The 23,925-nt window shown below is 55.1% G+C and overlaps 1 protein-coding gene across 4 annotated transcripts in view; it reads left to right on the plus strand.

Moving 5' to 3' along the window:
- The first annotated feature begins 10,952 nt into the window (after window positions 1-10,952).
- Window positions 10,953-23,925, plus strand: part of ADCYAP1R1 (ADCYAP receptor type I) — a 60,844-nt gene continuing 47,871 nt past the window's right edge. For all 4 annotated transcript variants that reach the window (XM_072764657.1, XM_072764655.1, XM_072764658.1 and 1 more), the window contains exons 1-2: window positions 10,953-11,187; window positions 22,133-22,272. In XM_072764657.1, coding sequence (XP_072620758.1) covers window positions 22,222-22,272 — 51 coding nt within the window. In that variant the 5' untranslated portion in view covers window positions 10,953-11,187; window positions 22,133-22,221. The remainder of the gene's footprint in view (window positions 11,188-22,132; window positions 22,273-23,925) is intronic.

A 23,925-nucleotide genomic window follows, 5' to 3' on the forward strand; every position in this document is an offset into this window, starting at 1 on the left:
GGTTTCTGGTGAACATAATGCTTCTTACCAGCACTCAGTCACCCCCCACGTATATCCTCAGCGGTTTTCATTGAAACTTCTTGCCTTCTCTCAGAAAGCCTGGAGGTGGGTGGTGGGCTAATGTTGGCAAAACAGTTTTGAGGCCATTCCCCTTGCAAACCCTGCATAGACAATTTCCCAAAATGATTCTCAAGGGGGTATAGAGTGGGCAGTGCTGGAAATGGATAGGAATTTTATATAAAGATTTTATTTGAGAGAGAGAGAGAGAGAGAAAGAGAGAGTGAGCACATGAGCAGGAAGGAAGGGCAGCAAGAGAAGGAGAGGCAGGTTCCCAGGACCCCGGGATCATGACCTGAGCTGAAGACAGACTCTTAACCGACTGAGCCACCCAGGCGCCCTACATAGGAATGTCTTTAACGTCACAATGACTGGGCAATGCCCCTAGCATTTAGAACTGGCCTCAAGACGCCAAATGATTTGCATTGCAAAAAACAGCCTGGCAATATCCTAACCAAAAAGCCCCGGTATTGTCCTCCTTGAGAAATGAATGTGGGGTTATGTGACTGAAGCGTCAGTTAGAAGCAGTGCTGTGACCCAGATTAGCAGGCAGGCCTCTTCCCATCAGTCAAGAGTGCTCTGCAGGGCATATTCCCACCTGTCACTGAAAGAGAATGAGTCCCAGTGGGGAAGATTTGGATGAAGCACTGGACAAGGAAAGTTGTGGAGGGGGTAGAGCATCTTTCCCTGCCATCCTGGCTCCACTGGCCCTGTGAGGTGTAGCTGGCACAGCACCCCCACTGTGGCCTACAGTCTCTCCCTCCTCTGTCCAGATGATTGCAGTTGAGAGGTCTGTGGGTCCATCCATTTCTTCCAGGCAGGACTCCGTTGACCTTCCTGGGACTGAGCAGGATGTGTGTGTGTGTGTGTGTGTGTGTGTGTGTGTCTATGTGTGTGAGAGAGAGAGACGAGTTACATGCCTAAGGGGGAAGGCTCTTTCTAGAAGAAGATTGTTGTTCCCCCACCTTGGAGATGCTGAAAGAAGTGCAGGGAATACACAAAGACTCAAATTTATTTGTTACTTGAGCTGGTATAGAGTTCCTCCTTGAAAAGTGTCAGGCTCTCTAAGGAAAAACAATGACCTCTTGCAAGACGCTAAAACCAGCCCTGCTGAAGACAAGACAGGGGGTGACAGAGAGGAGGAAAGAGTGCAGTTGAGGAAAGGAAGTTGGGAGACCCGTTTGTGTAGGTGGCCACTGCCAGGCTTACAGACATTCACCGATATTGGCCATCATCAAGGGCAGCATCCCCATGGCCACTCTACCTCCACCACCACCAGGACCAGCTCCTCCACCACTCCACCCAACTCTCTTGCCACAGTCAATGTCTCCACCTTCACTGTCTGGGTCAGGTTAAACCCTGGTCCATCGGCCTCCTTCCACATTCTCTTTCTTATACTGGAAAGAGCCTAGGGTGGAGCAGAGCTACCTCTGGACAGAAGACCCTTCCGAGAGTCTGGACTTTGAGTGGGAGTTCAGCTCAGGCCTTCATAATTGTGAGTTTCCAAAAGCCAATGTGTCTCAGGGGGCTCTATCTTACCATTTTAAAGAATCCTACTAGTCATTTGGGTTCTTTGAGGTAAAGTCTATTTTCAGAGATCTGTGTGCTCATTAAGGAGGAATCCACAGGGGGGATCAGGGATTGGTCTTGGATTAGGGCAAGGGGTTACAAGTCAGTCTGTGGTCAGGGCAGGGGTTTCCTCTGAGACTGGGATTAGAGACTAATTTGAGACACGGTCAAGGGTCAGTGTCCAGATGGGTCAAAGTGCTGACTGGGACTGAGCCAGTTCTCAGGGTAGAAGATCATCAGGTGTCCATTAATTGAACCTCTTATATGCAAAATTTCTTACAAAGTGCCACCATTATTCTGGGTCAATCCATTTCCTTGAGGGATTCCTGCACCCTCCAGTCCCCTTGCCACCATTGCCCTTTCATCTCTTAGTCCTCCGGGGCTCAAAATGCAGCCATACTCCTGTGCAGGGGGATAGACTGCAGAAAAAGATGGAGAACATTCTGAATCCAAAGCCCTCTGCAGCCTGAGCCTGCAGTTGGAGGAGAGGGCACAGCCGGGCCTGGTGCCTAGCCAGCCCTGGCAGCTGGATGGCCAGTTGTAATGGGATTAGGGCTGGCCATGCCCGCCCCCCCCTACTCCGCCCCAAACCTCTCCCTCCCGTTCTCCCCCCTGCATCCTGATTAGGATGCAGCCCTCGGCTCTACCTACCCCGCCAGCCTCATTGTCTCAAGCAGAGCCAGTGCCTAGCAACCCTCACAGGGGAGCCCTTTCCCACCACCGCCCTGGCCCCTGGCCCTGCCCCTCCTCTTCTGAGCACCGGCACCACTTGTGTTTTCATCGCTGCAAAGGAGCCAGGGAAGCAGAGCCAGCTGGGCTCACCACGTTCTTCCAATGACCCGATTCCAAGAGTCTCTTCTGAAATTCTGGCCCTCCTTTCCAAGATTCCTAGGTCCTATCAGCCATTCTCAGATGACATTCTGAGATTCCAGAGCTCCGTTCTGGAATTCTCCAAATCCTAGAGTCCATTCTAGGAATCTATGAATTCTAGAATTGCAAAATTTTATGACACGGTCTCAGACCACTGAATTGTATTCTAGGATTTGGCTTTGGTGTTACAGAGGGCTCTGTGGTGCCAGAGTGGGATCATGAGCCAGGGTGACAGAGGTTAGAAGATGATGAGGGCCTGGGAGCTGCATTTTATTCTCCAAGACCATGGAGATCAATGAAACTGCCGCCTGGGAAGAAGGAAGGTGGGACTCCCTCCTGGATTCCACAAACACTCTTCAAGCCCTCTAGGTGCTGAAACAGAGTAATGAGCAAAGGAGGAGCCTGCCCTTGAGCAGCTCCCACTCTCTTGGGGGAGACAAATATTGAACAAATAGACAAACAATACCAGGTTGTACAAAGTGCTATAAAGAAAGAGAGCAAAGAATTAATACTTTATTGTACTTACCCTGTGCTAGACGCTGTCCTAATGCTTGACATATCTTATTTAGATTTTATAACACTGTGAAAAAGTAGGTGCTATTCTTTAGTCCCACTTTAGAGATGAGAGAATTGAGGCACAGAAGGTTGCATAATTTGTCCAAGTGGCAGAGCTGGGACTTGAACCCAGCAGTTTGCCTCCAAAAATCTATGCTTATCCATTGTGTTGTAATGCAGGCTAAGAGGGTAGAGAGTGATGGAACGAGAGTGCTGTCACACTGGGGTTGTGGGGGGGGGGGGGCAGGGACATTTGACCAGAAACTTACCAGAAGGCAAGGGGGTGATGCATGTGTCTGTCTGGGGAGTAAGCCCGGTCTCTTCTTGCAATGTGGAGGACCCATGTTCTCTGTGTTCCAAGGCTGGAAAAAGGCTTCTCATGGGGGACCTGGTGGGAGGGGGTAGGCTCATGGAGGTGCTTGTCTCTACGGCCATAAAAGTCCCCTTTGCTCACCCTGGCCAGATTCCCTTGTGTCCTCTCCTCCTTGGTCATGCAGATGAGTCCCTTCCTTTCCAGAGAAGTGTCCTCGGAACACAAAGGAAAGAACTAAAAGAGACAATCCTCTCATGACAGGACCAATCAGCATGGCTAATTCTGAGTAATTAGCAACCCTCCCTACCACCTTGTCAGGCTGTGGGTGGCCCAGAGTGAAAGTGAGTGACACTGTGAGGACTAAATCCCTCTGAGAAGGAAGGGGGAGTGGTGAGGAGTGGGTAGTGGGGGGAGGTGGCCAAGCATCCTTGACCATCCACACACACCTGGCCTCCTGATGGTGTTCTCAGTCTGTCCTGCCTATAGACACAGGCTAGAGAGTATAGACAGGGGTGCATCAGGGACAGTGGGATCAAGCCAAGTGAGCTTGAGTTCTGGCTTTATGATTATGCTATTAGCGTCTTTGAGCAAGTTACTTTGCCTCCCTGAGGCTTGTTGTCTTCGTCTATAATCCTGGGGTAATCCTAATCCTTAATCCTTCAGCTTTATGATGACTCAAAGAGCTAATGAAATAAGTGAACAGGGTGCCTGGCATATAGTAAATGCTCAACAAGTAGCAGTGCTCATCAGTGGTTCACCTTCATCCTCTGTTGCCTTGGATGACTTGGAACAGTCCTTTGTTTTCTCTGGGCCCTGGTTTCCACACCTGTACAACAGAGTTAGGAGTTGGTGACTTGCTTGTCCAACCAAAAAAAAAAAAAAAATTCCTGAGTACTGATTTCATGCCAAGCACCAGAGATGGAACAGGACCGACACAGGCTCTGAGCTCAAGGAGCTTTGGTCAAGGGCTGTTCTGACCCCATTCCTCACGTTCTGGCTCTAAGTCATGGGGACTATGGTAGACAGACTTGTAAGGTCCCTGAGATTTCTGCTTCCTGTGTACATGCCCATACAAACCCCTCCTCTTGAATGTGAGCTGGACCTATAAATATAATGGAATTTTTATTTTTCTGGTTAGGCTACTTATGTGGCAAAGGGGAAGGGATTTTGCTGAGGTTGTTAACGTCCCCTAATAAGTTGAATTTAAATTTGCCAAAAGGGATATTAGCCTGGGAGGGCCTGAGCTAATCATGTGAGCCCATTATAAGAGGGTCTAGAAGTCAAAGACAGAGGCAGAGTCTCTCTCCTGTTGGCCGGAAGAAGCAACCTGCCATGTTGTAGAGAGGGCTACACGACAGGGATGGTGGGAGCCTTCTAGAAGCTGAGGGCCCTCGCCCCACAGCCATGATGAACAGACTGCCTATAACCTTGGGAGAAGACCCTGAGCCTCAGACCAGACCCCAGGCCTGGCTGACACTTTAACTGTAGTCTTGTGGTACCCTAAGCAGAGGATCCTGCCTATGTTCCTGCCCCAAGAAGACTGAGATAACCACTGTGATTTGTTTGAAGCCCTTGTGGTAACTTGTTACATGACAATAGAAGCCTGATAGACAGACCCTACCCTTGAATGTAGGGTGAAGCCCTGGGTCAACCCCATCCTGCCACCTGCAGCCAGCTTCCCTGTCCCTGCTCAGGGCCTAGAGCCCCCAAGGCTCCAGTGAATTCCTTGCAGACAATGCTCCCATCTGCCAAGGCAAAGGGTTGTTTCATCAGCTGCCAACCTGCTCCCAAAGTTGGTCGTCAAATAACGTTCTATTTGCCCTACTTTTAACATAATTATCAGCATCGCTCGCACAACACCAAGTCAGGGCTCAGCCTGTCGCAGGCCCCTATTATCCTGAGCTGCTTTTCTGGGAACGGCTGTATCCACGCCTCATGCCTGCTGCTGCCTCCCACATGAATTATCTGTAATTTCCACACCTCCGTGCTTGCCGAGGCCCCATGTTAAAGCCAGGGACTTGTGGCGGGCTGGGTGCACTGTGATTTCCAAGGCAGCCAAGTCAGGCTCTGAGAAAACTGGAGCAAGTGCAAGTAGAACCTGGCTTTGACTGTGGGAGCTACAGGGGGGCGGGGAGAGCGAGCAGAGGGGAGCGGGTGTCCATCCCAGGAGGAGCCAGAGCCAGAATGGGGGCAGTGCCTGAGCCCCTAGCAATCAGAGAGGGCAGGGCATGCATGATGGGGCTCTGGAACACACGCAATATGGCCCATTTGTGGGATGCCCGGGAGGGGTCCCTTCTGCAGCAGAATATTACACCAACTCCAGACTGTGCCAAAGAGGGAGGAGGGGATGGGTGTAGGGATAAGAAAAGAAAGCCCTGTGGATAGAGAGGAGTTGGAGATGAGAATAGATCGTGCTATTCTCCTTCAACCGGTGCCCTGCAGGGTATTCAGCTCCCCTGGGTAAACAACTGAGCTCTCAGGGAGGGGAGTAGGGAAGGCGAGTGAGAGATGTCACCGTCTGACAGCTAAGAAGCTATGCCTCCACCCAGGGGCCCACTGCCCGCGTGCAATTCTGCAGGAGAGAAAACATCTCTGTCTTGGTCGTGAAGATGTACTTTCATACCATGTATCTGTGGATGGGGCCTTTGTGTGTGCATGTGCACATGCTTGGACCCCATGTGAATGCCCCTCTGGGCACAGATTTTGGATGGAAATGCATCGGTGGGGACATCTGGGTGGCTTAGTGGTGGAGCGTGTGCCTTGGGCTCAGGTCGTGATTCCAGGGTCCTGGGATTGAATCCTGCATCTGGCTCCCCGCAGGGAGCCTGCTTCTCCCTCTGCCTCTGTCTCTGCCTCTCACTGTGTGCCTGTGTGTGAATGAATAAATAAAATCTTAAAAAAAAAAAAAGGAGATGCATAGGTATATGTGTCACAAGTATTCAGGAGTATGCATATTCAGGAATATGCATAATCTGAGCACGACGCTGCATTCGAGTATTTGTGAACATGGGGGAGGGAGACTACCTCTCACTTTCGCTCTGAGCTTTAAGGGATTACTTCTTTGGCCACTGGTCTTCCAACACACCCACATTTTCCAACTCCTTTTCTAAGAGTTATTATGGTTCAGGGGAGAGAGCACAGTAGTCCAGAGACCTGGGATGAGGCCCAATTCTGCTACTCGTTAGCCTTGTAACTACGAGCCTGTCGTTTCTGTTGCCCGAACCTCATTTACCCTGTCTGTGAAATGGGGTGCTAACCAGTCACATCTACCTAGAATTCAGAGCTCCAGGCCCCCTTGTCCCCTGGCTCTACCTGCCCCTACTCCAGACAGTTCTCTCCTTGCTCATCCTTATCCATTGCCACGCCCTGGTGTGGATGCAGGGCAGAGACAACTTGGGACTCCTCAGCTCTGAAGGTGAGTCTTCTTTCTTCCTGTACTCCAGGCTGGTGGGGAGGCAGGATTTCCAGAGCTCCTGGAGCACAGTTTGAAAACCATGGACCTAGGCAGCCTTGTGTTCATTGCCTTGGCTTCTCAGAGAATCCAGAGGGTCCTGAGGACCAGCATCCACGGGGTAACATGGCATGATTCATGGATGAAGATGCGGACCTCAGAGGGGAGGGCGGGGGAGGAGAGTGTATTGACCTCCGGGGTGTGCATGTGGAATGGCTACTGTCTCAGGGGAGCCCCAGCCCTGATGCCTGCAATGTCCCTGGAGCCTGTGTATCCATGGGAGAGAGGACCTTCATGGGACAATAGCCGTGGCTTGCACACTTGCATGGGCTGAGCACTCCAAAAGCCTCCCTGCCCCTGCCCTACTGTGCTTCCAGGCCTTCCACTGGGCATCCCTAGGGGCACCTGGGGCTGTCTGGGTCCAGCACAGGAGCAGGAGCTGATCAGGGGGCCTTCAGAATCAAACTTTCCCCAAAGCTGTATAATCTGGGCCTCTGGCTCCCACTGGCCTGAATGAGGACTGAGCCAGGATCAGCATTTTCTATTCCAGAGAAAGAAACACATACTCTAGTAGAGCTGGGCATTCAAGGCCCTTTCCCCACATACGAGTCAAATGGGTTAATGCACATAAGGCAGTTACTCCGCATCCTTTCCATGCCTTAGAGATCGTAGAAAACTAAAGTATTTATATAGTTGCTGGCTGCCTAGCAGGCCGAGGGACAGTACTGCGGTGCACAGGTAACCGGTTCTGGACATACAAGGATGCCACCTTGGGACGCTCACATGTAAAGCATTTAGCCGAGGCCCCGTGACAGTGGATCTGAACCTTCACTACACGTTAGAATGGGCTTTAAAGAAAATAATTTTGCCCAGGCCTTACCACGGGCCAACTGTCTAGTGATTCCGGGTGGTGAGGCCTGGGCATGGGTATATTTTTAAAGCTCCCCAGGGAGAGTTGAGAAGCCCAGGCCCAAGAATGAAGTGAGCATTCAGCAAATGTCATCCATCTCTAACGAAAATGCCTCCGTGTCCTCCAATGTGCTGTTCTCCTTGACTGAGCAGCAGAAGGGCTGGGCTGGGCTGGGCTGGGGGGCCAGGAGTCATGGAGGGCACCACTGCTCAGGAGAGATGAATGCCGGGTAGGGCAGCCTGGCATCCATCTCCCTCAGCCATGTCTCGGAAAATTGAATTACCACTTGTATTTTTCAGCTGCTGCCCGCCTGGCTGGCTGGAATGTGGAAGGGAGCTGAGGCAGTGAGCACCTCAGGGTAGGGAAAAGGTTGTGGGGAAGACCCCCCCCCAGCCTCCCTCCCTAGGAGAGAGGAGGCAACTCAAGGGGTCCTTTGGGAGGAGACCATTCCTAAGGTGGGCCCTTAGCCCCCGATCTTCCCAAAGGCAGGCAGGTAGGATGAGAATGGGCTGGCTGGCTCGGGAGAAGGGGGAGACTCTGGCCCTGTCTGTCCTCGGGAAGGTCCCTCTGGGGGAACAGGATTGGTGTAGCTGCTGTTCAAGGACAACCAGGTTTGTTTGGAGAGACCAGAGCCTCTGCCTGGAGGAGCAGAGTCCAGGTTGTGAGAGCCCAGCCTGGGTCTCCAGCACGATGGAGGCGGCCCACCAAGTAGAACACCACTAAGTTGAACACCGGGACACAGGCTGTGGTCCCCAACCTGATGAGAAAGTTGCCTGTGTGTCCTCAGCCTAGTCCTCTCATCCCTCTGGGGTCAGGCACTCGATTCACAGGGAAGGGGACTGGACAACCTCCCGGATCCTCATGCAGGCTGATGCTCCTAGGCAGGGCTGGCATCAGAGTCCATCTACAAGGCCGGCTGGCCCATACAGTGCTCTGGAGAGAATTAGGGAGATACCCCCTCTAGGACCAATGAACAGAAGTGTGCACTGCCCACACCAAGACGTACACGTGGGGACACAGAATAGATGGCAGGGGGTACAGAACCCTAAGCACTAGGTATCACAAAGCAAATGCACCTGGAACAGAACGAAGGATCTCAGAGCCAAGGGGACCTCTTCCAGGGCCCTGGCCATTGTCATTTCCAGGCTGAGCTGGGCTGCCGTAGGTGACTCTTGGTTTCCACCCTTCCTCACACTCCCGGGTCCCCAGCGTCCTGCTTCCCTCCTGCTTCCCCAGACTCTGAGACTCCCAGCAGACTTCCTTTCCCTCTCCTGACATTTCACAGTTCACAGAGCACTTTCAGACACAGCATCTTATTTGAACTTCACTGGAGAGGAAGGAAGCAGGCTCCCAAGGGTTAGAGGAGCAAGCCAGGCAGGGGTGTAGCCAGGCCCACAGGGAGGTTCTGTCTGTCTGTCTGACTCTAGCACAGCACCTGGCCCTCTTCATTGACACAGAGAAGGACTGGCATTCTCCTCCTCCAGGAAGTTTTCCTGGACTGAACGGAATGTGATTCATGCAGACCAACGGTGTGGTGTACGAGCCGGGGCTAGCGTTTGCTGTGCAGTGAGGAGACGCCATCAAGTCTCTGGGTGGACCTAGGCACTCCCTGCATCTTTCTGGGGCCTCAGACACCTCCTATAAGTCTCCATTATGGATTCCTCTTCTCAGTTGGACTGGAATCCCCAAGGAAAGATTCATCTGTTCTTCCTTCCTCCTTCTTGAAGCTTCCTTGATAAAGTGGCCACACCCAAGGCTTGGCCCATGGGAGGCTGGACAATAGCTTACTTGAACGGGGAAGGACAGCCTGGTTGCAGAACTGTGGATCGGGGTTTGGAGGGAGCTCTCGGGATGCTCACGCCTGGGGTGTGACCAGAAACCAAGAGCAGGGGCAGGCGGAAGCAGAGGTTGTGGGTGTAGGTGGGCAGCGGTTAAGTGCTTTGCCTGGGAGCACTAACTGTCTTCAGTGAGGCTCTAGCTCTACTACTGCCTGGCTACCTGCCCTTGACCGGCTCGGCTCCCCTCATTAAGCTTCAATTTACCCACCTGTACTAGGAAGAGGCTGAGTAGGACCGCAGTAACAGTAGTAATAGTAATTTATTCACTAGCGACTTAAATAAAATCAGCGAAGGCCTACGAGGGGGGATATGCACCACTCTTATTTAATACTGCTGTCAGGATGGGGAGGGCTTGGGCATTATGATTCCACCTACAGAGGGTCAAGAAGCTGGGGCTCGGAGAGGTCAAGTCACCAGCCCAAGCGCACCAGCCCAGAGCTAGCCCTGACGCAGCGGGGCCTGGAGCACAGGCAGTCTAGTCTGACTTCAGAGCAGGATAAGTTGTAAGCACACCCCCTCCCCACCCTCACCCCCGCTCCTTTCTGGCCACAGAGGTGTTCTCCAGGGGTCACTTTGAGGACATCCGGGGGAGGGGGCGGCAAAGCTGGCTGATCTTCCCAGGCCCTGGGCTGTGGGGGCCCAGAGTAAGCCCCCCTCTTGCTCCTTTCTAGCCACAGAGGTGTTCTCCAGGGGTCACACTGAGGACATCCCGGGGGGCGGGGGGTAACGCTGGCCGATCTTCCAGGCCCTGGGCTGTGGGGGCCCAGAGTAAGCCCCCCTCTTGCTCCTTTCTAGCCACAGAGGTGTTCTCCAGGGGTCACACTGAGGACATCCTGGGGGGGGGGGCAAGGCTGGCTGATCTTCCAGGCCCTGGGCTGTGGGGGCCCAGAGTAAGCCAAGCGGACTCTGGGACTTGCCGGGTAAGGAAGGCTTCCCGGAGGAGGAGGCACAGACTAGACCCAGGGACCCGCAGGGACTCCTGAGGACGCGGAAGGGGCCAGAGGAGGGCTTTCTGGCTCGGAGAGGGTGGAAAGGGGGCCGTGAGCCCCAGCCAAGCCGGCCCCTCGGGCGGGCGCTCGCCTCCGCCCCGCCGCCGGGGGTCGCCCCGCAGCTCGGGCGGTGTCGGGTCCGGCTCCCCCGCACACCCCCGCTGGCCCCTCCCCCGGGCGCCCATTGGTCCACACCCCCACGCACCCCACCCTGCGAGGAGCGCGCGCGGAGGCGGTGGTCGCTCGCCTCGCTCCGGCCCGGCCCGGCTTGGCGGCGCCTCTCCGGCAGGACCGAGCCCGCGGGGCGCGGGGGGCGCGGGGGGCGCGGGGGGGCGGGGGCGCCGCGCCCGGGCCCGGGCGGTGACTGGCGGCGGCGGCGGCGGCGGCGGCTCCAGCTCCCGCGAGCGCGGTCCCCGTGCGCACACGCACACGCACAGCCGCGGCGCAGGGGCCCGCACACCGGCCGCCGGCGGACACGCGGACGCGGGGACCCGGGCTCGGCGCGCGCTCCTCGGCGCTCTCGCTCCAGCCCGGGCGGCGCGGGCCGCGGACTCGCCCCTGCGCGCCCTCCCGCCCGCAGCCCTCCCGCCCGCAGCCCGCAGCCCGCAGCCCGCAGCCAGGCCCGGTGTGAGCAGGTAAGGGCCGCCCGGCCGCCGCTCCCGATGCGGAACCCTCGGCCCCGCGGGGGCAGCGGCCCCTCCCTCCACCGCCGGACGGCGGGCGGCCGACCTGCCCGAGCGACCCCAGCCCCTCCCGCTGCTGCTCCCTTCCTGCGCGACAGCCCGGCCCCCCCCCCCCACCTGGGATAGTACTTGGGGCAGCGGCTCCCTGCAGCCCCTCCCCGCGCCAGGGGGAGAACCTGGGGCAGGACCGGCACTGCGGCCGGGGGGACCCAGGGGGACCCAGACCGAGGGACCCAGGGGGACCCAGGGGGACCCAGACCGAGGGGCCCAGGGGGACCCAGGGGGACCCAGACCGAGGGACCCAGGGGGACCCAGGGGGACCCAGGCCGAGGGACCCTTCTCCCTACTCCCGAGGCAGACGGACGCGCCTACGCGGATGGGGAAGGCAGCGCTGGGGGGGCCCTGGCTGCGGGCTACCGCAGTCCCCACGGGGGCCGAGGGGTGGGCAGGCGCTGTGCAGGGGGGGTGGGGGCCGGGGCCAGCCTAGAATCCCCCCCCCCCCCATAGTGACACATTCGGGATTGTCCAAAAGAGCATCGTCTCTCGGTTTCCCGCGGCGCAGAGGGGATGGGGTCTTGACGCCCGGGCGCCGGTGGTGGTCTCGCAGGAGACGCCCTAAGGGGGCCTAGGGGGGGAGAGCTCCGGCCTCCCTGGGCCCAGGTGGGCCAGCCCGAGACCCCTGCCGGCCGCCTTAAAGGCACAGGCTCCTGCTGCAGCTGCGAGAGGCGGGGGCCACATCCTGGGCGGGACGTTGGCGCTTTGAGGGCCCCCGAAGGGGCCAGGGCTGGGGAGGGGGGGTGAAGCCAGCCGCTCAGGAGGGAGCCTGGCCAGAAGCTGATTGCATGTCGCACGGAGCTGGGGAGCGGAGCCTCACCACTGGAAGGAGTTCAGGCCCCTTTGGGAAGCTGCTGGGGGAGGGCTGGTGGGCCCCTGCGAATTCTCCAGACCATTTCTAGGCTTTTAGTGTGGTCAGTGTCCCTGACTTTACCCTGGCCCTATAGCATCCCACAAAGCATCCCCTCTCCCCGCTAAAAAAGAGAGAAAAAAAAAGAGAAAGAAAGAAAGAAAGAAAGGAAGGAAACACACAGCAGTTAGCTTTTCTGTTGCACAGCCCAGTGTGTGGGGCGCCTGGGGAGTGGGATGGGGCTACACAGCATCAGTGGAGGGTCACTTGCCTTGGGACTGCTGTTAGGCAGAGAGAGACAAGCATCAGGTCAGGCTCGAGGCTTTGAGTGGATGTGAATTAGTGAATGGGATGAAAAACTATTTATGAGCTTGGGGGTGGGCAGCAGCACCCAGATTTTCTCAGGAGACCCCAATCTCAGTTTGGTGCTGGCTGTGGGTGGGGGTTGGCAGAGTCCCCAGCTGAATCTGGGGCTCCTGCTCCCCGCTGACCTTGGGGAGGGCAAGCAGAGGTGCCAGTCTGGATACAAACCGAAATTGGAACATACCCATTGGAAACAGAACACGCTGGGGTGGGCTCTTGGCCAAATCTTCCAACCAATCCATCAACAGGTGGGTAGGGTGACCAGGGATGCGGACCTGGTCCCTTCCTCTATGGATGATTCATTGGTGGGTCTGTATCCGGGCCCGGCTCCCTCTAGTCTGTTTGTCCCTGTGTGCAATGAGGACAGGTGTCTGTGGGGAGCCTCTCGAGGGACCCTTCCCTGCATTCTGAGGACTAACCAGGCTAGAACATCCATTAAAGTCCTCTTTTGTGTAAAGTTCAGGCTGGCAGGAGGTTGATTGGAGAAACACTTTGGGACCCCCTCCCCCCCTTTTTTTTTATGTGGCCACCCCTCCCTGTCACTCTTCTACTTTGGGACACTCCCTCAATTTGTGTTGAATACACAAACACATAAAATAGGTATTTACAGGGATCCCTGGGTGGCGCAGCGGTTTGGCACCTGCCTTTGGCCCCGGGCACGATCCTGGAGACCCGGGATCGAATCCCACATCAGGCTCCCGGTGCATGGAACCTGCTTCTCTCTCTGCCTGTGCCTCTGCCTCTGCCTCTTTCTCTCTCTGTGACTATCATAAATTAAAAACAAAACAAAACAAAAAACAAAAAACAAAAAGGTATTTACAAATCAGTATGTGCAGCTAAGGGGCTAGGAAAAACAGGAGCTAAGGCCACAAGGTGGCTTTCTTCCTAGGGAGGTGGCCTCAGATTGAGTGTCCCGGGTCTCTATCCTCCCAGGGATGAAGTCTTCATTGACCAAGGGCTGGCACCAGTTAAGTGGAGGACACTTTGTGCTGTCTGCCAGAGGGCAGAACCAAGGTGTGCCAAGCGCAGAGCGGGAGCCCAGCTCAGTGCCAGGAAGGCCTCACTTCCCTGAGAGCCACCCAGCATGGAGCCAGTACCGGGGGGTGACAGTGGGTTTCTGTCTTAGGAGGTATGTGAGCAGAGGTCTGATGCCCCAGATAGGGCTGTTGGGGGCTTTCTACCCTGGTAGGGCCAAAGGCGTGGGAAACCTTGGCCGCCCCTGGACAGAGCAATCTGAGTCCAGGGACTGAACGTGCTGGGCCTAGTGGTCCAGCTGCCTGGCAACATACAGGCTTAGAAACTCCTTGGCGGTGACATTTGTACTAAGCCCTGGATGCCGTCAGAGGCACATGGTGACAGCCACCCCCACAGTGACACACAAAGAGGTAGTGACACACTGCCTAGGAGGCATGTAGGTTTCCAGTGACACCTGCCACAGGCCTGGGGCAGGACATGCAACAGCAGAAAGACATATGGACTTTGGGACACACTGTCTCAACCGGATCTTGCATACCTGGGGACTCGGACATTGGCCACAGGAAGATCAGAAAAGTCTTCCTTAATGAAAGTCTGGATGCACACGGAATCAAATGGAGAAAGTGCATGTGTTGCATGAGATTAGACTAAGGGTTGACAAACTTTTTCTGGAAGGGGCTAGATAGTAAATAGGCTTCGCTGGCTGCGCACCCTGTGGCAGCTACTTCGTTCTGCTGTTGTAACAGAAAAGCAACCGTAGGTGATACGTAAACAGGTGAGCGTGGCTGTGTTCTGATAAACTCTGCTTAGGGATGCTGAAATTTGAATTTCATACAATTTTTTATGTGCCACGAAATGTGAGTCTTAATTTTTCCTGACCACTTAAAAATGTACAAACCCTTCTTGGCTCACTGGCTGTACAAAAATAGGGGACAGGCTGGCTCAGACCTGCTGGAAGTGTTTGCCAACCTCTGGCCTAAGGTCAGAGAAGAAAAGTGATTTAAAAGATTAAAGGAGGAAGGGCTTAGTCCTGGGAGCCCGAGCTGCCCTAAGGGGCCGTGGATGCTTCCCTTCACTCTGCCTGGAGCCCCGAGTGTCCATCTGCTTAATGGGTCAGTGCCAGGAGAGGCTCCCTGCCTGGCCTCAGCACCCCACCCCAGACAGGTCTTTGCTGTGTACGTGTGATAAATCTAAGGACACCTGGAGACAGCATTCATGAAGATGAAATGACGGCGTGTCACTTTAGTTCACCACATAGGTCCTGAGTCCCCTTTTCCATTGACCCTCTGTGTCCGGGTCCCTGCCCGCCTCTACCAGGAGGGACATGCAGGGACACCTGGACAAGCCCCATGTTTCCAACAAGATTTGAAGGTCACAGTGAGCAGGATGAGACCTGAAATGGCCCAGGCAGGAGTGAGGGTCTCCTTATCTAGGGCTGGTGGTTCTCAGACAAGGGTGAGATCAGCGGAGGTAGAGGCAGCCAGGGCGGGCTTCCTAGAGGTGGTGGTGGGAGGTGGGCTTGACCTTGAGGATACCTGGATGCTCTCCATCCAGTGCCATACGTTGCCTTCACCATCCTCAACCTTCCCCCTCTCCCCCTGACAAATGGGCACTGCAAAGGCTTGGCGGAGGGGAAAAAAAAAGCTCCTTTGTAGGCTCCTCCACAGGGCCCAGCTTCTGATTGAAGGCTGTGTAGTGAACCAGGTCTTGCCTTTGGTTTCTTCCCCTCCCTCCTGTTCCCTTCTGACATTTCCTTCCTGCCATTTGCCCCGAGGTGGGCCAGGGAGACTTTCCTCTCCCCTTCTCTGTGAGTCTCTGGATTCTGTTCCCTTCTTTCCATTCCCTGCCCAGGGATTCCCCGCCATCACCTCCACCCTGAATCCGGAGAATGGCCTCCGTGTGGGTTTTTCCCCTTCTGCTCGGCTTGCCAGCTGTCTGAGGAGTATTGCCTCAGTGGGAAGCTTCTCATTTCACTCCCCAGCTTAGGGCCCTTCTGTGTGCCTGTCTTATCCCGGGGACCAAGGCTGCAGTGTCTCCAGCACCCGCAGACTGGTCACCAACCTCCCACCCTCCTGACATCTTGCTGAGCCCCTGAGCACCCCCAGTCACCCTCCCAAGCCCATTCTCCAGGCACTTGTCAGAGATCTCTGGGGAGGTCTCTGGGCTCCCACTGTATGCTGGGGTCATGTGCGAATCAGAGCTGGCTCCCCCTTCCAGGGGCTCATGCCCGCTCAGGAGGGCCTGCGGGGTGACAAGGGAAGACAGAGAGGCACTCACAGTTCCTCTCTTCCTGGGAGGTGCTCCCTGGACTGTCAACAAACAAGGGTCTGCTCCTGGCTTCCATTCCCTCCCTGGCCACCCTCTCCCTCCACGCCTCCCACTGCCTTCCACCAGGCCCCTGCCTGCTATTCGGACTCTCCCTCCACCCCCATTATTATCTTCTGCTTCCTCCTCCCCGTCTCCTCCCCTCTCAATCCCACTTCGTGAGGGGTGGGTCTCTCCCTGGCAGAGAACTCCCAGCATCCCTTCCAGGACAGTAGATGTGCCTGGACTCCTCAGTGTGGAAGGGCTTTGCAGCGTAACTTTGGGAAAGTCTCCTGATTCCTCGGGGCCTCACACCCTCGTAAGTGAGATGGGATAACACTCCCAATGTACACATGTGCGTTCCAACCCAGCCCTTCCCTGCCCTGAGCCCAGGTTTCCCACGTGTCAAGTGGAGGGTGTGGGTGGGATCGTGGGGGACCCTTCCAGGGACCTGGGTTGTGTCACCTACTGTGCACAGGACCTCAGTGGCCAGGCTCTGAAAGGGGAAGGTTTGAACACCCAGAGGAGCATCAACATTAATGATTAATCGAGAGGATGCCCTGCAATCGAGAGGATGCCAGGCATCGTTGGGCTGTGGTCCTCATCAGCTCTGACCCTACTGAGGAGGAAAGAGGCTTTAGAGGTTCCCTGTTCCTTCTCCAGAAGCAAGTGTAGTTTCCTCCCTTTGAAGGGTGAACTTGGCATGGGGGGTGGGGGCAGGGTGTCGGGGTAGGTAACGTTTTTTATCCTTTAGTCTTCCCTTCCTGGTTTCCTGCCCTGGGAGGGAGAAAAGGAAGTGGGGGGCAGATCCTGCTCAGGTGCACTAAAAAAGGGAGTATGTGGTGAGCAAGGGAGGCCACTGATCCACTTCCTGTGGGTCAGCTGTCTCATGTCAGGCTTGGCAGTGCCTGGTGAGGTGAAGGGAGGGGTGCTGAACAGCCAGGGGAGTTCAGTAGGGGGTAGCCAGATGGACCCCAGCCCCATAAGGGCAGAAGAAGGGCCTAGATCTGTGTGGCCCAATGGAGCAGGAGGGTGAGGTGCTGCCCTCCCACCGTGGGGACATGCAGAAGGCAAGGGCTGGCCCCAAAGGACATGGTGGAAAAAAATCAGAGCTTTGCCCTGAGGGCCCTGGGCTAGCCGCTGAACGGGGTGGGTGCCCGTCCCCAGAGCTGGGCCATCCTCAGCCGGAGTGCAGCAGAAAGGGTCCTGCAGGTGCAGTTGTGGGGTAGCGGGGAGTGGCTGCAGGGTCTCTGAGTCCCCTCCCACTCCATGGGGAAAGTGGGGAGCCCGGTGAGTCACCGCTGGCTCCTGTGTGCTGACTGATGACACCCTCTTCCTGTGTGCTTGGCGCAGTGGCTCACCGAGCACACGGCGGCTGCTCCAGTCTGTTCCCGTTGGTTGCTGTCAGTCCACCACACTGGTGGGGCCCAAAGAGGGCCTCCCGAGTGTGGACGGGGGAGCAGACTCCCCTGTAGACCACATACCTGTCACACGTGCATTCCCGCCAGGCAGGGCTCCAGTACTCTCTGCTGTGTGACCTTGGGAAGAATCTCACCCTCTCTGGGCTCAGTTTCCCCACAGGGAGCGCAGTAGTAATGAAAGATGGCCTTTCAAGCCCGTCTCCGGCGTGAAACGGTGTGTCTATAATGAACTCTTCCTAAGGAAGATATTTCAGATGTAGAAATACGTGCAGGGGGGAGCTGACCAATCTCTAAAGGTGTGAGAAGGATCACGAACAACATACAGTGCATTCTGCGCTGATTTTCCCTTTACCAAAGACGGAGAATGGCAGGAGTGTAAGGATGGAGTGTTCGAGCTTTGGAGCCGGCCGGCTTGGGTTCCCTTCCCAGCTCTACTGCATATTTGCTGTGTGACTTTGGAGAAGTCACTTAGTTTCTCTGTGCCTTAGTCACCTTAGCTATAGAATAAGGATAATGCTAACAACTACTTTAAGGTTTGGGGAGAGTGAAACGAGTTAATGCAAATTGATTGCTTGGAAGAGTCCTTCGCACATACTGGGCGTTTAATAAATGTTAGTCATTAGCAAATAAAGGTGTAGCAGTCCTGCTGCTCCCATTTAGCAAGTGACACAGGTCTATGGGGATAGAGGTGACAGCGAGAGGTGCAAAAACCTGAACACAGGTAGTAAGAAATTAGTGATGGTTAATACCAGTGTGGTCCTACTGTTGGAACCAGGCTATGCGATAGACTCTGTAGTTTACTTACATGAATTTGGTGTCTCACTGTAGTATTTCTGAGATAGTATTACTATTATTTCCATTTTACAGACAGTCAAATCGAGGCACAGAAAACCTGATTTTCCTGAAGTCCTAAGTCTTAAAACTCTAGCAAAGTGGTCCCCACGTCCGCCACCATAAATGCCAGGGAGTAGGGTTTAATTGGTCTCAGATCAGTTGCAGAAGCCAGTTGCCCCAGCAGAGCCTGCACCCGAGAGAGCGAGCCTGGAATATGGGTGACCCGCTTGTCCTGAGCCAGCTGTGTGGCTGGGCTGAAAGAGTCCAGTGTTCATCCTCAGGGAGGGGAGAGTCCCACCCCAGACCACAGTGGCCAGGCGTAGCCTTGTCCTGTGCCATGGTCACTGGCAGGTTGGGGGAGTGCAGAGGGGAGGTGGCCAGGATGGGGTGGGGGAGGAGGAGCATCTGACAGGACTGGCAGGTGTTGGGGAGGGACACATCTCAGGGGGCGGAGGGGGGGGGTGCACCGTGCGTGTGGCCCACAAGAGGAGCAGGTTTGGGGCAAGTGGCCTCCAACTGTAAACTCTGAGCGTAGTCCAATAAGGGTGCAGGGAGGTGTCAGGGCGTGGAAGGGGGGGCTGATGAGGGGCAGAAATGCCAGAAGGGGCTGGGGACACTGTCATCTTGGAGAAGCTAGAGAAGATGATCCCTGAGGTCCCCAGCTGGGGGCAGGGGGGCGTGGGGGAGATCAAGGCCCTGGAGCTCTCCCACACTCTCTCTCTCACTGGGGAGTCCGGTTGGGCAGGGGGTGGCCTGGGGAGGGGTGGGGAGAGGACACTAGTGGGCTAAGAACGATTAGATCGTAAGAGTTTTCATCACAAGAGAAATGTTGCATCTGTGTGGTGACGAGGTGAACGAGACTTAACCGTGGCGATGGCACAGATGAACATCCACTCGTTACGTCGCGTACCCGGGACTAATAGAATGCTACGTGTGTCAATTATATCTCAATTAAAAGAAAAGAGGACGAGAGTGGGAATGGGGAAGCCGGGTCCAGATCCAGATGAGGCCCTGTGATGAGAGCACCCCAGCCCCTCCACCCTGCGTCACTGGTTCACATCATTGCCTAAGCAGCCTAGTGACAAAGCAGAGCTGGGGGATGGTGGGGCCGTGGGGCCTCGGCTCCGGCTGGTTTCTAATCAGTGCCGAGGCGCTGGCCTGCGGAGAGCAGGCAGGAGCACCCTGCAAGTCCGGCGTGCCCCTGGGAGTGTGCGAGCGTGTGCGTATGTGTGTGTGAGCATCTGTGCCAGAATCCAAATATATCTAATTGCCTCTGTGCATCTGAATGCCTTTGCGTACTCAGTGTGTGCGTGTTACTCCTGTAGATCCAGGATCTGGTAAACGTACGTGAGCCTCTGCCCTGCTGGGTGCTTGCATCCGTACCTACCTTTACGCTGTGTCCTGGGTGTGCTTCTGCATTTCTGCGAGGGAGAGCGTGTGCGTGTGCAAATGCGCGTGGAGTTGCCTGTCAGCCCCTGAAGGAATCTTCACCTTTGCGTATCTCGTGCGTGGCAGTGTACTGGTGCCTCAAGTGGGTGCCCTGGGGATGGATGTCTCTCTTTGTCTCTGTGGGGTTGACATGTGTTTACGCTCTTCTCTGTGGACCTGCTTCTGTGTGTGTGTGTGTGTGTGTGTGTGTGTGTGTGAGAGAGAGAGAGAGAGAGAGAGAGAGAGAGAGAGAGAGAGGATATGATCAAAAACCAGCCAGCTCTCAAACACAAATCCATTCTCCGCTTGCGTGCTGCCGCCCACTTGCCCCTAGAGCACCCAGAGTTGTGGGAGTTGCTTGCTCTTCCGGTCTAGCTCTCTCAGTTCTAATAAAGGTCAAAACAGGCACCTTAAAATCCTACTCTACGTGAGCGTTACCTGGAGAGCCAGAACCGGCGTTGATCTTCGGGGCCTTAGCCCCGGAGACACTGACTCAGTTGGGCAGGGGTATTTTTAAATGCCCCTCAGTGGTTCTGATGGCTGGTCCGAGCTGAGTGTGGGCTAAGAGATCAGAGCACATCTTCGGATCGGGGTTGGGGCTTGGGGACAGGGCAGCAAGTATCCGTTTGGGGGACCCCGTCCTGAAGGAGGCAGGTAGTGCTGTTGCCCTCTCAGAGTGTCGCTGAGAGCCCGGAGTTCTTGATGTCATTTCTGAGTGCTCTTGTAAGGTGTCCTCTTCCAGGAGCCTTGCTCTGTGTCCTAGGGTGGAGGTCTCCCCCCTCAAGAGACAAATAGCAGCTGGTCCTGTTTATGGTAGCGCCTTGCTGGGAGTATGAGGGAGGTGGCCTCTGAGGAAGGAGCACTGTGTCCACTTGGTGACACAGGCTGTGCGCCCACTTCCCTTCTCTGGCTCTTGTCCAGGTCCTGCTGGCTTGGAGGGTGCTGAGATGGGGAGTCACCTTCCTTTTGGCTAAGACATGCATGACCAGTCCAGGTGTGGAGGGTCCTGGGAATGGGTATAAAAATCAAAGCCTGGGAGTCCAGCCCAGCTGGTCCTCGGGGTGCCCAGGGATGCTGGGGCCAGTGTTTCCCCAGCCTGCCCAGTCCTTCCTGCCCCACAGGGGAGATCCTGCACCGGCATCCTCAGGGTGCTTTGGACTTCTCAGAGCATTTCTTGGGGATACCTGAAGCCTCCCTCAGTGTTTCTGAGTGGGCCCTCGGTGGATAGAGCAACAGGTGGATAAGACAGGACCCCTTTTGTTGAGCTTTCCTGCGGCACATTTCTTTTCCTCTTTTTTGGGTCCTTGCTTGTCACCAGATTGAGCTTGGAGAAGCTAGGAGAGAGGGAAGGACACATGGGTAGGCAGAGAGCCAGGGGTGCAGAGGAATCAGAGTAATGGTAGCTCTGCCCCCCGAGGGGGTTATGCAGAGACTAATAGTTGGGATGCAGCCCTCCATGGGTCTCTGAATCAGGCACCTATGGTGGTGGTCCTGACACCGACCTACTGAATCGTTTTAATAATAATTTAATAGTAATAAAAATACTATTTTTTAAATTACTGTGTAGTATTTCCTTGCATGGCTGCCGGGGTCTATTAACAGTGCCTGCTTGATGGATGCTTTGTTGCTTCATTTTCTGCTGTTGATGCTATTTTAGGTGATGCTGCAGTGAATATGGTTGCATATGCTTTTTTTTTCCTTCCCCTAGACCAGTGCAAATATTTCTCGATAAAGACCCAGATGCGGAATTGCTGGGTTGAAGGGAATACACATTAATGATCGATTTTAGAAGCAGACCAGGCTCTACCCCTGGGAATGTGCCAGGGCTCGCACATCCTCCCCATTGGGCTCTCTTTACTCGGTCTGGTCCCCACCAGGACCTCCCCACTTGGAGCATGCTCTTTGGCAGTCACTGTCTTGTATGTCATGGTGGTAGAGGCTTTGTCCTGCAGCCCAGGTGGCCTGAGGGAGGGTGAAAGGTTACGTCTGTTAGCAGGCGGGGCTCGGCAGCTGGCATGAAGTGGTGAACACGTAGTAGAAGCGCAGTTCTTTCTTCTGTGGTTGTCCGGAGCGAGGCAGGTCTTCCAGGCTGGTGGGGTGCTCACTGGGATTTGGTTCCCTTTGCTGTGTTTGTTACTCTCCACTCCATGGGTGTTGCCTTGGTGGCACTGTCACAGCCAGGTCTAGCACTTAGGAAGGGTGAAAGAGCAGAAGCGGGGAGTGTGTGCTGCCTGAGGGACACATGGTACAGAAGTGATGCATGTTCCCACCATATTCTGTAGGTGGGAACTTCATCACAGGCCCACACCTGCGAGCAGAAGGGACTAAGAAATGTCCTCTCGAGGTGGGCATGCTTGTGCCACCTAGGACTCTGTGGCAGTGGAGGGAGATATGGGGACACAGTTGTTTGCTACAGAGGGGAAGCCATGCAGACCCTTCTGGTGGTCTGACGGGGGCCTGAGCCCGTGTGTTCCCCACCGCATCCCCACTGCCCAGCACTGTGTAAGTGCTCAGGAAATACCTGTTTGATAGAAGAATTAAGAAGGCATAGACAACAGCAGGGAGGGCTTACCCTTGTAGGCCAGAGCCTTGCTGCAGGTGAGGAGGGTGTCAGGTGCCCCTCCTCTGCCACGGGACCCGCAGGACTCATGCTTTCCTTTCTCTCTAGGCCGTAGACACCTTGGGGTTAACCAGTGGCTGCTCTGAGTGGGAGGCAAGCAGTGCTGCCCTGAGTCTCCTTCCGGATTGAGAAGCGTCATGGCCAGCATCTTGCAGGCCTCCCTGGCTGCTTTCCTCCTGCTGCCTGTGGTAAGGGCCCAGGACCCTCCCCTCCATGACCAACTGGAGCCCCAGGCTCACCTGAGCTCACACCCCAGAGAACCTGTGTCTGTTGTGTGTCCTTCGCCAGCCAAGCTCGGGTCAGCTGGCTGTTATCTCTGCCTGAACCCCCACCGAGCCAGTACCTTTGTGTGAGGTACAAAGGGTACCCCTTCTTCAAGATCTTGTACTGACTTGCCTAGAAATTATGACACAATTTACTAATCTATTATGATGATGCAGATGTGGCAACCTTTAGAGTTGTGCAGTGTACAACCTGCTCGACTGTATGCAGGAGCCTTAGTTACAGCTGCAGAAAGCTTTTTTTTTTTTTAATTAATTTTTATTGGTGTTCAATTTATCAACATACAGAAAAACACCCAGTGCTCATCCCATCAAGTGTCCGCCTCAGTGCCCGTCACCCATTCCCCTCCACCCCCGCCCTCCTCCCCTTCCACCACCCCTAGTTCGTTTCCCAGAGTTAGGAGTCTTTATGTTCTGTCTCCCTTCCTGATATTTCCCAACATTTCTTTTCCCTTCCTTTATATTCCCTTTCACTATTTTTTATATTCCCCAAATGAATGAGAACATACACTGTTTGTCCTTCTCCGATTGACTTATTTCACTCAGCATAATACCCTCCAGTTCCATCCACGTTGAAGCAAATGGTGGGTATTTGTCGTTTCTAATTGCTGAGTAATATCCCATTGTATACATAAACCACATCTTCTTTATCCATTCATCTTTCGATGGACACCGAGGCTCCTTCCACAGTTTGGCTATTGTGGACATTGCTGCTAGAAACATCGGGGTGCAGGTGTCCCGCCGTTTCATTGCATCTGAATCTCGGCGGGACACCTGCACCCCGATGTTTCTAGCAGCAATGTCCACAATAGCCAAACTGTGGAAGGAGCCTCGGTGTCCATCGAAAGCTTTTTGATCCCAATCCCTAGCCCATAAGTCTCGGCCAGGTTAGAGCTCAGAAGCCTGCTCTTTGCTAATGCGTCTTCCCTAAGAAGGGAAGGGTGGGGGAGGAGGGTTCCTAGGCCTTGGCCTCTGCCCCTCATCCTGGGAATTTAGACCAGCAGTCGATGCAGCTGTCTTCAGAGGCCTGGATGCCAGTCCTGTCTCCATACTGGCCTTACTCATGACCCCAGAGAAGCTCAGCCCTCTCCCTGGAAGCCTTCACAGCTGTGAATAGTCAAAACTAGATTGGATCCCTCAGCACTGTCCTTAGCAGCTCAGATGCCTGTGCCTGCCTTCGTACTTGTGGGCACCCCTTGGGGAACCATCCCTGCCCCAAGGTTTTACTTGAAAGTGACAGCATTAGAACACAGCTGTCATGGTAGCAACACATGGGCTTAAATCCACACCTGCCACTAACTGGTTGTGTGACCTTGGGCAGGAACATTTGATCTTAATGAGTCTTGGTTTCCGCTTTTGTAACGTGGGGGCAGGAGTGAATGGGAGCAGTAGTAGGTCCCACTGAATGCAACCACTGCTCCTTTGCCCACAGCCGCTGGGGGTGCACCTCCTTCCTGAGCCCCCAGAGGAGAGAGAATGAGCTCTCCTAGCCCCTTCTCTCTCCCATCCCCTCCTTGCTCCCCCGAAGTCCAGTAGTAGTAGCCTCATGGCCTCTAGAGC

The sequence above is a fragment of the Vulpes vulpes genome, chromosome 7 (genome assembly GCF_048418805.1).
Source record: "Vulpes vulpes isolate BD-2025 chromosome 7, VulVul3, whole genome shotgun sequence".
Lineage (NCBI taxonomy): Eukaryota > Metazoa > Chordata > Mammalia > Carnivora > Canidae > Vulpes > Vulpes vulpes.